This window comes from Chelonia mydas, chromosome 23 (assembly GCF_015237465.2).
Source record: "Chelonia mydas isolate rCheMyd1 chromosome 23, rCheMyd1.pri.v2, whole genome shotgun sequence".
Taxonomy (NCBI): domain Eukaryota; kingdom Metazoa; phylum Chordata; order Testudines; family Cheloniidae; genus Chelonia; species Chelonia mydas.
In genome coordinates this window covers 3245927-3259034 of record NC_051263.2, presented here as the reverse complement: position 1 = coordinate 3259034, position 13108 = coordinate 3245927, and the positions used below count along the sequence as shown (strand labels likewise).

The following is a 13108-nucleotide window of genomic DNA, read 5'->3' as shown; positions in this document are numbered from 1 at the left end:
AGTCTACCTACCTCCCCCGTTTTGTTTTTTTTAAAACCTCCTCCCTGTAATTGAGGCACAGATCTTTAAGTGATTAGTTCAAGGTCACGTGGCAACTCAGTAGCAGAGCTGGGACTCGACTTCGCTCCCCGACGCCCAGTCCTGCTCTACGGCTACTAGCCAACAATGGCCCCTATCCCCCGGCATTCCCACTCGCCCCCAACTACCCATCCCATCATTAGTGATTGAACTGGTAGCACATTCAGTTCCATACGCCACAGGAAATCCTCTTCGGTGACATTTAAGGCTCTCGATCAGTCTTCTCCAGCGTACCTTTGGGAACTTCTAATTCCTCACTTATAGGTTTGAGATGCAAGCCCAGGCATTGCAAGACTTCTGTATACTCCCGGAAATTGACAGATTCAAGGTTGCCAAGCTTTCGCCATCCCTCCCACACACACACACACCTCGGAGTCTTAGATGTAGCTATTTCTGGTTTCCAGGCTGGCCTTTAAATTGCTTGCTTCCCGTGCCTTACCCAGTTCAATAGGTTTCCTTTTTTATGAGCAATCATGTGCCCGGGGGAGACAGTGCACGAAAACACGCAGCAAAAGACTAGCGGACCCAAATACTAGAGCCTTTGTGCCCCTGCCCTAGCAGGCAAGTTCGCCCCGCTCAGGGCTAATGCTCCATGTAGACACATTCACCTGGAGAGGTTTAGAAAGAATTAATTAGGGTTAGCGTGGAAGCAGCAGCCATCTCCAGATCCTGGGTCTTCCTGACTAAAGCAAATGGACAAGCCACAGTCAAAGTTTAAAGGACAGGAATGATGGAAAAGACAAACACTGGGAAAGGGGAAATGAGTGGGATGCAAGAGGGGTAAATGCCGTTTAATACTTGTGTTTCCCTTCACACATTTTTAAACTCGCCATTGAACCAGGAGGACCAGGGGGCCCAGGGAAGGGAATACAGAGCCTTTGGCCCTAACAGCTTAAATCCACCCACGTTGGGGCCACTGATGGCTCTCGGTGACTAGCAAGAGGCAATTTGGTGGGAGTTAGTTCTGTTCCTAGTAAGAAGACAGGGCATCATGCACATAAAGATGCTGTTGAAACCTGCACCCTCGCTGGCAGCCTGAGGAGAGAGGTGGAGAAACACTGAATGGGCTGTGGAGAACAAGTTGCCATGTTACTTGGCCAAACTGGCACCCCAAAAATGTAAAAGAGGAGAACAAATTGCCCCTGGCCAAGCTTTTCTTCTCCTTCAGGGCTGCCAACATGGCACTTCTTGAAGCTACGAGTGCAGGTGCCTGGGTCCTGTAGAGGTGTTATTTCTGTGCTACAAGTATGAACCCCTAGATATGGATGCCCCTTGACAGACCATTGATCTGTTAGGGAAAGGAGGGACTATAGGGTCTCTCGACCTGACCTCATTCACTAGAACGCCCTTTGCTCTTGCAGAAACCAGACCCCGCATGAAGGTTCACCAGGCCACCTACCTTTTGTGAGCCATGTTGAATAGCCGTGATGAACACGGGATCCACCAGTGGCTTGGGTCTCTTTGCCGACTCCTCGATGATGCCCTGCCATTGCCTTGGCAGACCAGTGAACTTCTGCTCTTGTTGGTCATACCCAGTGTGGACCCGGTGCTCGAAGTTTGAGGGAGCAGAGATCTCAACGCGTTTCTTCTTCTTGCTGAACATGGTGCGGTTGGCTAAAAGACCTGAGATGGGAATGAAAAATAAATGTCAAGGAGGAAGGGAGCCCGTACCACCATGGAACTGCCTGAGAATCACGGGAGGCTACAAAAATCAAGCTCCTTCATATAACAGAAGGTGACCGTATGGTAGAACACTCAGATCACCCATCAGGGACCACATGGCAAGCTAAATACAATCAGACAGGATTTAGAATTACGTCACCGCATAGCACCTCGATACCATTTCACCAACTCCCTTTCCAGACAGGGATGCTCTTCTACAACAGACCAGAGATGGTGATTTGCACGTCTCTCACATCCTCCGCCAGAACCATCACAAAGCATTTGAGTATCAAGCCTCAAGAGGCTATTAAATACTATCCCCAGAGAGGCACACTGAGGCACCCAGAGACCTGAACTGACGTGCCCAAGTTTACACAGAGGTCAGTGGCAGACCTGGGACAACAACCCAGATCTCCTGACTCCCACTGCCCCTATTATGTATGGACAGACTAGAAAGGGGAGGGGAGGGGGGAGTTAATATAGCCTAAACTGATTTTTAGTGCTTGGGAAAGGAGTTTGATTGACAGTCCTAAGTTCTTATAACTTAGCCACCAATCAGGTAGAGAATTGATTTAGGTCAGTGCCCCACCATACTCTTGTGAGGTATAAGGGTGGCTCAGTCAATTCTTGGCCTCTTTGCGGAGATGGCCAACAAGGGGTGGTCAATTTGCATCAGCTCTGGGGGAGGTCTGAGATGGAGCTGCATGTCCACTACGAACTGGGCTGAGACTCGCCAACTCACTGCACACAGGTCCAAGTGTTCTCAGATAGGAAACAACTTTTAGTCACTACAGTCATGGGCTGGATTTGAATTGGTAACTCAGAAGCAAAAGGCTCTCGCTCATTACCAATGCCTGGAGCTAGTCCCGCATTCATTTAAAAAGACCGAGTGGTGGAGTTTTAGTCAGTCTCCAATTTTGCTGCTGTGTTTGCAACTATCTCGCTACTGAACTACCCCACTGCCACGTCTGCCAGAACCGATGCATAGAAATACATTTCCAGAAGTTATTTAGCTATTTCGGGTGCCCACCTTGAGATACTGTCCAAATTTGAGGGGACAGGGACTAAGTGCTTCTGACAAAAAACAGGCTCCTTTAAAGGAGTCCCCCAGCTTGAGCAGTCAAAAATCAGTCACTTTTGAAAGCATAAGGCATAAAAGTTTCCTTAGATTGTAAGCTCTTTGGGGCAAGAACTGGCTGTGTTGTGTTTGTACAGAGCCAAGCACAAGAGAGCAAACAAAACAACCCTTGACAGGGGAGAGGAGTAAGTTTCCATGCACAGAGTTCCCCCTGCTAGACAGATCTATAAATCTGGTTTGCACAAGTGTTAGAGACAATTATGGGATTGGTCCTCATGCTCCTTCCAAGGCTTGGAGGAAATATCTAATTGGGCTCCACCCCAGTGATGAGCTGGCAAAAGCTGAAGAACCGGTTCCCTCTGTTGCTCCGGATCTTCGGCGGCTCTGAAGGACCCGCCACCAAAGTGCTGCCGAAGACCCGGCGCGCCGCCGGGTGAGTAAAAATTAAAAAGGGATTCTCTCCACAGTTGAAAGCTCAGGTGGGCCGGACAGGCCGGCGTTTGCCCACCTCTAACAACTGGTTCTAAACCGGCTTCAAAATTTAACAACCGGTTCGCGCGAACTGGCTCCAGCTCACCACTGCTCCACCCCGTGTAATAAGTCAGAATAAGTGGGACAAACCAGCTAAAATGCACCCACATGGCTCATGGCCTTAGAGACAGTCTCATCTCCCTCCCCTATACGCCCTCCCCCACACCCTTACCCAAAAAGTTCAATGTCTCAGTGCTCACGTGGACACCAGAAACAAACAGCCAGGACTTCATCCCCATAGCACTCGGTCAGCCAGCTAGAAGAAATGGAGAAAAGCTGCACCCACTGAGCCAACGCAGCCATGCTGTGCAGATGGCATGTATGTTCATGGCAGATGGGCCAGCATGGCCCGAGCATGCTCCTGCTTCATGAACGAGACACATCTCAGCAGCCTGAAGGGTTCTGCTCTGACAGAGATGCCTGCTGCATGCACAAGACAGATGATGATGATGATAATGAATGGGAAATGCCCAGGAGAAATCCAACCCTTCTGTGCTACGTCTGTCCTGCCAAAGCTCAGAAGGAGACATTTACGAGACAGAGCAGCGCACATTGGCAACATGGAGCTTTTCAGGGCTCCTGGCCACTCACGTGTACCCCTGTACCAGCTCATACTGAAGGAACAGTGTGAAATCTCTCACCTTGATCCTAACCTGGCTACCTCTTCCACCTTTGGGTTCGCTCATGTGCCATTCCTGGTCAGAACAATATTCCTGTCCGTGTGTCTTTCCATCTTCAAACCCCCTCACTTTCCGATGGCCTTTCCCCAGATGACCTCATCTCTACAGCCACCTGCTTCTCTTTCTTGTCCCGGGTGTCCAGTTTAAAAATCTGGTTTTCCAAAGCTTTATGCCAAGCATGTTTTGCATCATCTTCGTTAGTTTCCCCTCAAACTCTCTCACTTCCTTCCTATGTCAGCTTAATTTGGAGGCAGATCCTGGAAACCCCCTCTCACGTGTCCTCAACGTGGCTACGTTTTTACAGGCTCACTCTTTCCGGGGAGGGAACATATCTATTTCTGTTAAGTACCACACACACACACACTTCTGGCACTAATAAGAACAGCTGTGCAGACGTTTAAAGGTCACCTCGTTGTACAGTGACACACTGAACCTCCACCTCAATTGTTCTGCTTTGCTGACATGTCACAGCTCATTCCTTCCTCATGGGTTGGTTGGTTTGTTTAACCAGTTCTCCACCTAAGGCTCATCACAGCTTAAGACAATTTCCCTTCCTGTTTCCTCCAAGCTGCCCAGTACCAGCTGTCCCGAGAGACCACACCAAACCAGTTTTGATTCAGGAGTGGTTCTAAACAAGTCGGAAGTCTCTGGGAGGCAAATGAGCACAGACACCGTATAGGACAAGGGAGGAGCCAATAACTTGTTTTGTCTGATACACTGAACAAACAGCACACAAGTCACGGGCAGCGATGATCATTCTCCCCTCCCACCCATAGGGGAGAGAGACGTCACCTAACCCAGGAGAGGACGGATGAATTTCGGGTTACTATGGGGCTGGGACAGCCCCTTTGCTCTTCACATGTCCGTAACGTCCAGCTCTGTTGAGCCTCTAGATGTTACTGCAACACAGAGACACCATCTCCTAGGTTTAAGTTCTACTCCTGCTTCTTACCATGGGATCTTCCAGGTGGTCTAAATCAGGGGTTCTCAACCTTTCCAGACCGGACCCCTTCAGGAGTCGGGTTTGTCTAGCATACCCCAACTTTCACCTCACTTAAAGATGACTTGCTTACAAAATCAGACATAATACAGAAGTGTCACAGCCACGCTGTTACTGACAAATGGCCGACTCTCTCATTTTTACCACGTAATTATAACAGATTGGAATATAAATATTGTACTGACATTTCAGTGGATAGTATATAGAGCTGAACAAACAAGTCATTGTCTGTATGAAGTTTTAGTGTGTACTGTCTTCACTAATGCTTTTTACGTAGCCCGTAGTAAAGCCAGGCAAATATCTAGACGCATTGATGAACCCCTCAGAAGACCTCTGTGTACCCCCAGGGGTACGTGTACCCCCAGTTGAGAACCACTGATCTAAATAAAGGCCTTGTGCCCTTTTTATGCTTATTTATGAGGTACAAAGGCAGCCTGATGGCTTGTTTTTATATCCCATCCATAATACCTATGTTGACCCCATCTCAGTCTTCTGCATTTATCCTCACAACGCCCCCCTTGAGGTAGGACAGTGCTATCATCAGAGGAGTAACTGAGGCCGAGAGAGACTTGGGGCTCGTCTGTTAGCTCGCGGCAAGCTGGGCTGTATATCTAGCCTGCCACGCATTAAGTGTTCACACAGACCCTGCCGCCGGGCACTAAGAGTTCTGTAATGTGCTTTGACCTACCCCGCCGTGGAATGGGAGCAGGTCTCCCTAGCTAACAGCCTCACCACTGGATTCCCAACACATTAGAAATCCAGGTCCCGTCTACCCAAAATGTCAACCCCTTCGCAGGCCAGCTTTAAAGAAGTCACTTCGCCTCTCATTTATTTGCTTACCCATCTGCAGAATAGGGATAATTCTCGTCTATGTTGGACATCTTAGGAAGCCAAAGTCTGTCTTGTTTGTAAGGAACTTTGAGACCCGCAAATGGAAAGTCCTAGAGATGGATGAAGCGCTGCCGTCCGAGGATTCAGGATTCTGATGTATGGTCACTCAGGTGGTGCACTGGACCAGCAATTACACCAAGACCTTTCTAATTACATCTGTCTCCAGTACCAGATGCTATTTGCCTTGCGACAGAAAGTCTCAAGCAGCCCTGAACCAACTGGGAAACAGAACCAAACCCAACAGTAAAAGAGAAAACAGCCAGGGCAATCCCAGAGAGCCAGCTAGCGCGCTCTCTCTCTCTCTCTCACACACACACACACAGAGCAACCTGAGCACCTAGAAAACTCGAGTCAGCGCTGAGATGGCAGGATACAAAATCTGGCCCGTTTCACCTCATAATTTTCTGCTTAAAAATAAGCACTTTTAATTAATGGGAACCAGCCACCATATGCAGCTCCAGTGTCTAATGTAAAACTAATTGATGTTCCAAAGGGAAAAAGAAATCATTTATTTTTACATAATTAAGCTAGCTCCAGTGAATGGTGCTGGAGTGACAGCCCCAGAAAGTGGAGGCCTTTTTCTAAAGAGCAGGTGCACCGCAAGAGACATAGCAAGCTTCCTCCACCCAACCCTGAACTGGAGGGACCTCTGCCAGGGGTGACTGGGGAGTTCAGGGTCACCCATCCAACTCAGGGCTCAGCTTCATCGCCAACTCTGGCAAGGGAGGCTTTGCAAGGAAGGCGCGTGTGATTGCTTTCTAGGGTTGGTTTGCAGCGAGTGTTGACCTTAACTCAGCTTCCGTCCACATGCAGATAACCCTTCACTCGCCCATGGTAGTGCTGTTAACTTGGGTTGGCTGGCCTGAAGCCGTATAAGCTACAGCTCGAGTGGGCACAGCCTGGCAGCTGCTACACAGCCACTCTGCGAGCTCCACTTGAGTGCTGTTAGTCCTCCAAGGCCTGCCCGTTATCCCCCCGCACGGGCCCAGAAGGAACTCACCAGTTCTCCCACAGCATACTGCAGGAGAATTCATGGTCCTGCAGCGCTAGGAATCATGGGATGGATGTGCCCTCAGATATATTAGGGCTTGTTACTGGGTTCCCTTTGCAATTGTACCAACCCACTGCGATATCTTGGGCCAGTCACTTCCCCGTTTCCACATGGGAAGCAGAATCCCAAGGCTGCCAGCTCTGGATGTGCACAGAGAAGACCAGTCGTGTTCTAGAGCCCTGAGATCTCAAAGGCACAGGATAAATATATTCCCAGTCAAAGTGATCCTGTGTTTTCTTCCTTCATTTACTCTCCGCTTCCCATATTAAATAACTTGTACTTGTGTTGTTATTCTTCCAACAGAACACCCGGGTTTGGATCCCTGACCTGAAGGCATTTTGCCTTACTTGCTTGCCAGTTGTCCCTGATTTTGGATTAATATTTAAATTTAGAACTAGGAAGAAAATAAAACCATTAAAATGAAGTTCTAGCAATTAAGGTGCAAGGAGAAGAGCACACAGGCAAGCTGCCTTGGAACGTGAATCTAAATCTGGCAGTGACCTAACAGGCAATCCCTTGCTTGTAACTTCACAGAGCTGTCCTCCTCTCTCAGGCACTGCTTAGAGTAGAGATCAGAGAGCATGATCTCTCCTGCCCGTGGGAGAGAGTCCAGCCGTCAGCTTGCTGAGGACAGATAGCTGGGAAGAGAGCCCAGGAGCATGGAGACGCATGATCTCTAGTGGCTGGAACAAGAGAGACTGGAGTCAGCAATTGTGGGTTCTATTTCTTGCTCTGCCACTATGTGGCTTCAGGTAAACCACTGCCCCACTCTGCCTCGGTTTCCCTACTTGTAAAAAGGTGATAATCAGCCCCACTCACAAGAACATGGATGAAAGGTGCTAGAGAGAAAGGCAAAAGGATTCCTGGGACTTGGGCCACGAGGCACCTTATATTTAGAGTGAAACTAAATATCTCAAACATTTTAAAGTGCCAATGTTTAGAAGCTAATCAAGCAATTGAAGAATAATCCCTTTATGGCTTTAATCATTTCCCAAGAGGAACCAACTTTAGAAAACACTCTTTCTCCCCGCCATCCCATTTGCCCCTTTTCTGGCTTCCAAGCAGCTAAGTAAAAAGGACTAGAAGGAAGCAGAGCTAGACCCCATTCCAGGGCAGCAGCAGGTTCACACCTTCCTTGCGCAAACTGCAGGGTCAGGACAGAGTTGCTCACCAGCACCAATTTCTAATCCCATCTATCTCGGAAGATGCACGTGCTGCCTCAGTGCAGGGGACTGGACTAGATGACCTACGGAGGTCCCTTCCCGTCCTACAGGTCTATGATTTCTGTAAACGCTGAGCCCGATCCTGCTCCCATTGAAACCTGTCCAAGTTTTCCCCCCGCACTTGAGCGGAAGCAGAATTGGGCTTTCCCTGGGCAGTTACCTGCTACACAGTAAATTAAGATAGAGGCCACTAACGGCAGCGCCTGGCAAATTACTTCTTGGGCACTCTAGACTATTGCCCAGCACCACAAATGATGTAGAACAACGAGGCTGGATTTTTCTCCCCAGGCTACCCCTCACGTCAGACTACCTGAAGGCCTTTTGTCAATTTCCGGATAGCTAGGTACATTCTGATCAGACTAACATCAGCCCCAATCCAACATTCCAGAAGCCTCAAACCCACCCCCCTCTCGGAAGCCCTGTAAACCCAGCCCACAGTGCATCAACTAGGAGCAGAAGAGACCAATTCTACAGGTCGGGGGGGTTTCGTCTCCACGGTCTACTCAATCCTCAGCCTCTAATGAGGGCGGACGAGGGGATGTCGTTAGCATCAAGCGTGGGTATTGTTCATGATATGGATACCTGCCCGATGGGAATCGGTCCGAGCCTCAGCAGCTCATTGGCCACCACCAGATAGCTCCCCACTGTTTCACTACTGACCTGGATTAGAACCAGTGGCCTAGAGATGAAAGGCTCTATGGGTATGTCTACATGGCTCTGTGGACCCATATCTGTGGGACCTGGGCATGTGGACTTAAAAATACCAAGCCCATACTCGAGCATCCACACTGCATTGTAAACCTAGGTTTATAACTGCTGGAGCCAGGTCTTACCACAGGGCTAACGTGTCCCTGCTGAACCACACAGACCTTCCACGGCTTGAGCTGCGTCCACGCTGCAAAGTGGTAGGGTTTGGACCAGAGTCTCAGCAGGGCTTGTGCGTAGACCCCATCCTCCCTGGATGGGGCCTGGGACCCGAGTGCTTGCTGACTCAAGTCAGACAGATGTATGTGTGTGTGTGTGTGTGTGTGGACAATATGGGGGTGGGGCTCAAACCCGAGTCTGAGCCCGGGTTTCCAATGCACTGTAGCACACCTGGGAAATTGAGTTCGATACCAACCGAAAACGCACATGTTCTGAAATCGGAAGGGGAAGGATGCTAGCACCACATTCTGTTACAACCTGGCTCCTAGAGGGGCAGGCACTCTGTACCAGAGTTCACAAAAGCATTATGCTTAAGCCGCCTTCTTCCCACAACTCTCCTCCTGACTGCTTAGAGAACAGAGAAGATCTCAGCCACATGTAGACAGGAGCAGGAATCCCTCTGTTACTAGCCATGGGAGTTCACCCAAGATCAAGCTGAAGTCTGGGGAAGCTGGTGTTCAGGACAGTCACTTCGCATTAAAGGAATGGAGAGGAGTCTCCCAATGTCACAAGAAAATGTGTCCCAAATTCAAAAAGCAGAAAAAGGTCTTCAGCACTGGATATTCAGAGTGCATCCTCCCTAGCTAATCTTTGGAAAACACAACCCGCTTCTCACTCCAGGCTGTGCCAGGCAGATGGTCTGCGGTATGCATGAACAGTCAGACCGTGACACTGACATGGTCAGAAACAACAGCCTCCTGAGCCCAGACGGAGCATACAGAGTCTTCTCTGCCCTGTCCTGTTCGACCTTTCAGCCCTGGCAGAAGAGCAAGAGAAGGCTTAGACTCTGAGGATCTTTCCCAAAGAATATGCTGCATGTTGCTTCTTCAACATAGTCTGTCTTTTAATGCTTCGAAAAGAGAATCCACCACAGCCCTGGCTGTCATCTCCCTGCATCTAGAACTACCCACTAAAACACACCAAGACTTGACCCTCAAGAAACCTCTTAATCAAGTGGGAGTCAAGGAGAGCCACCAAAAATAAATCACAGAACTCGACACCACATTCAATATATGCCAAGTAACACGACTGCCGCGGGAACCAGCCACCCTGCGATGGCTCTGAGGCACTGCAACTCGGTCCGACCCACTACCTACCCCCCGGCCCCAAATGGCTACTGACGTACAGGGGTTCCCCTATAACAAGCCATTCCCTCCTGCAGGCTGTGGATGGCGGATGTTTCCACATCACTAGACCATTTGCTCAGTGCTCCTCATGCTGCCCTTGGGTGGCGGGGCCCCTCTGCCTGGGACCCAGGGGAGAGCCGGAGAAGATCAGTGGACTCTGCAGTAGCTACAGGCACTGGAGGAGCAATATAAAGAAAGGAGATATTCTTCGGGATTAAAACCAGAGCATGGCATTGCTCCTTTGTGACAGGAACAACTTCAGGCAGCACTGCCTAATGTTTTCACAGCCCGAGTCCAAGCCGGCCAAGATCTGGTGACATTTCGACACCTGTCGTCCTTAAGGCTCAAACTGGCACACGGAGCAACATCCAGCTATGCACGCCGAACTGTGTTCGTGGCTCTCTGGAATTGAGAGTTGATGAGAAAAAGGCCAAACAGCTTTAAAGCTCGATGGTCATAAACATACCACAATTGCTAGAACCGCGAAACTCCCCTGGACCTTGCCGCCACTGAGCAAATTAAACTTTTCTTACAAAAACAGGGGTATCAACCACGTGGAATCTCCCAGAGTAGAGATGCTTTAAGATATTAGACGTACTTCATGTCCTGTAAGTGTTATCTGGTTGCAAACCTGACAAGAAACGGTCAGCGAAAAAATTACAGCCCATGTTTTCAAACTTATGCTCCTTAAATAAATAAATAAATTTTAAATTTAGGTGCCTAAATAGAAGAACAGAAAATGCTTTTTTATCCAGCATGTGGGGTGAATGGGGGGTGCCGGTGAGTGAAAAAATTAGGATTAACTAAGAGGAAGGGGATCCCGGGCACACAGGATAGCAGCCGATCCTAACAGTTAAATGTTTAACCCGTTTAAACTATTACAATTGTACATTATTTACATCCCTAGCTACTGAGGGATCTTAATGTCCACAGCCTCCGGTGGCAGCTCCATTCTTCCCCCACAGAGAAGCCCAAGAAGCAGCTCAGAGTTACGAACTAACTAGTCAACCGCACACCTCATCTGGAACCAGAAGTACACAGGCAGCAGCAGAGACCAAAAAAAAAACAAACAAGAAAAAAGCAGCAAATACAGTGCAGTACTGTGCTAAACGTAAACTATTAACACATAAAGGGGAAACAGCATTTTTCTTCTGCATAGCAAAGTTTCAAAGCTGTAGAAGTCAATAAAAGAAAAGGAGGACTTGTGGCACCTTAGAGACTAACCAATTTATTTGAGCATAAGTTTTCGTGAGCTACAGTCACTTCATCGGATGCATCCGATGAAGTGAGCTGTAGCTCACGAAAGCTTATGCTCAGATAAATTGGTTAGTCTCTAAGGTGCCACAAGTCCTCCTTTTCTTTTTGCGAATACAGACTAACACGGCTGTTACTCTGAAACCTGTAGAAGTCAATGTTAGTTGCAAACTTTAGAAAGAACCATCACGGTTTGTTCAGAGTTGCGAACGACCTCCCTTCCTGAGGTGTTCATAATTCTGAGGTTCTACTGTCTTGACCCACGGAGGAAGGCTGCTAAGGGCTGCGGACAGAAGCTTCACAGAATCTGGCTTATGGAACTCACCCCTTGAAGAGATGAGACCACTGGCTTCGCGGTATTCAGAAATCATCTCCTCTTTGGGTTGCCTTCCCCGCAAAGTTCTGCATACATTCATGCTACTCACGAACCCACGCAAACTTTCTGCCCATCGTCCATGTCTACCTCTGCTGGCAGGGAAGGACCAGCAAGGGATACATAATTTCTGAGGGGCACTCATACTACATAGATATGGACAACAGTTAAGAAAAGTTCTACCACCGAAGCCTTTCTACTGCGGTAGTGCCTAGGAATCCCAATCATGGCCCAGGACCCCATGGTGCTAGGTTAGACAAACAAACAGAGGAGCACAAGGAAACTATGAGACCGTATCAATCACAGCACACCAGTTTCCCCTCCTGCCAAGTTGTTCGTAGGCATGATGGCAAAGGAGGACATGGGGGTAAGCTCTGCAGATGTTTATGGGGCGCTTCTCCCCATGGGGACAACTGAAGCAAGAGCCCAAACCTCATATGAGCAATCATTAGACAAAACAGCCCCAGTGGCCTCCTGGCTCGCATGAGGTATTGTCTGTAGGGTTAGCCCTCAAAGTTTTCCAAATCCCAGTCAACTGATAAGAGTAAGTATCTGTTTCAGTAATGTGGATGCTACTCCACAGCTCGCTGACTGGATCAGGGATAGTTCTGACTGATCTGCAACTCTTTGCATGCTGTGGGGTCACGGAGATGCTGCTCAAAGGGAAAGCCCACATGGTAATGACCCAAACACCACCACAAAACGAGATTCCTCCCGAAGGGGGTTATGATATTTCTATGGTGCCTGTAGTGATAATTGGGCCTATAAATTTACCTTAAATTGTGAACTCAATGGGGAGCTTTTGGGGTTCTTAAACAGAACAGGCTTTGGGGGAAGTTAACAGAGATGGACGGGCAGAGAGGCTACCGTAATGCTGGCTGACTGAAAGAAAAGAGAAGAGGAAGAAGAGAGCATCATATGGCTGCCTCCCCCACCACCTCCTAGAACCATGGACCTTCCTCATCCTAATCCTGAGAGATGTCCCGACTAGACTGGGCCAGAGAGAGGGAGCCAGATGACAGCACCGCCTGGCTAAATCCTGACCACCACCTGGGATGTAAGACTTTGTCACATCTCCCCCCCACCCCCTGCCCGAGTGTGTTCCTCTTCCTTCCTTGCTGTATTTCTTCTCTATCCTATCCCTATCCTTTTGCCTTCTGTCTAATATGTGGCTTAACAAAAACAGCTGTTCCCCAGTCCAATGCTGGCAGCAGCTTGCCAGGTCTCAGAATGGCT

The 13108-nt window shown here is 48.9% G+C and overlaps 1 protein-coding gene across 5 annotated transcripts in view; it reads right to left on the bottom strand.

Moving 5' to 3' along the window:
• Window positions 1–13108, bottom strand: part of PAK4 (p21 (RAC1) activated kinase 4) — a 93536-nt gene that overhangs the window by 29156 nt on the left and 51272 nt on the right. For 4 of the 5 annotated variants that reach the window (XM_037884338.2, XM_043534516.1, XM_037884337.2 and 1 more), the window contains exon 2: window positions 1478–1701. In XM_037884338.2, coding sequence (XP_037740266.1) covers window positions 1478–1681 — 204 coding nt within the window. In that variant the 5' untranslated portion in view covers window positions 1682–1701. Of the gene's footprint in view, window positions 1–1477; window positions 1702–3990; window positions 4013–13108 lie in introns of those variants that run through there. The other variant, XM_043534515.1, reaches the window with a different exon arrangement.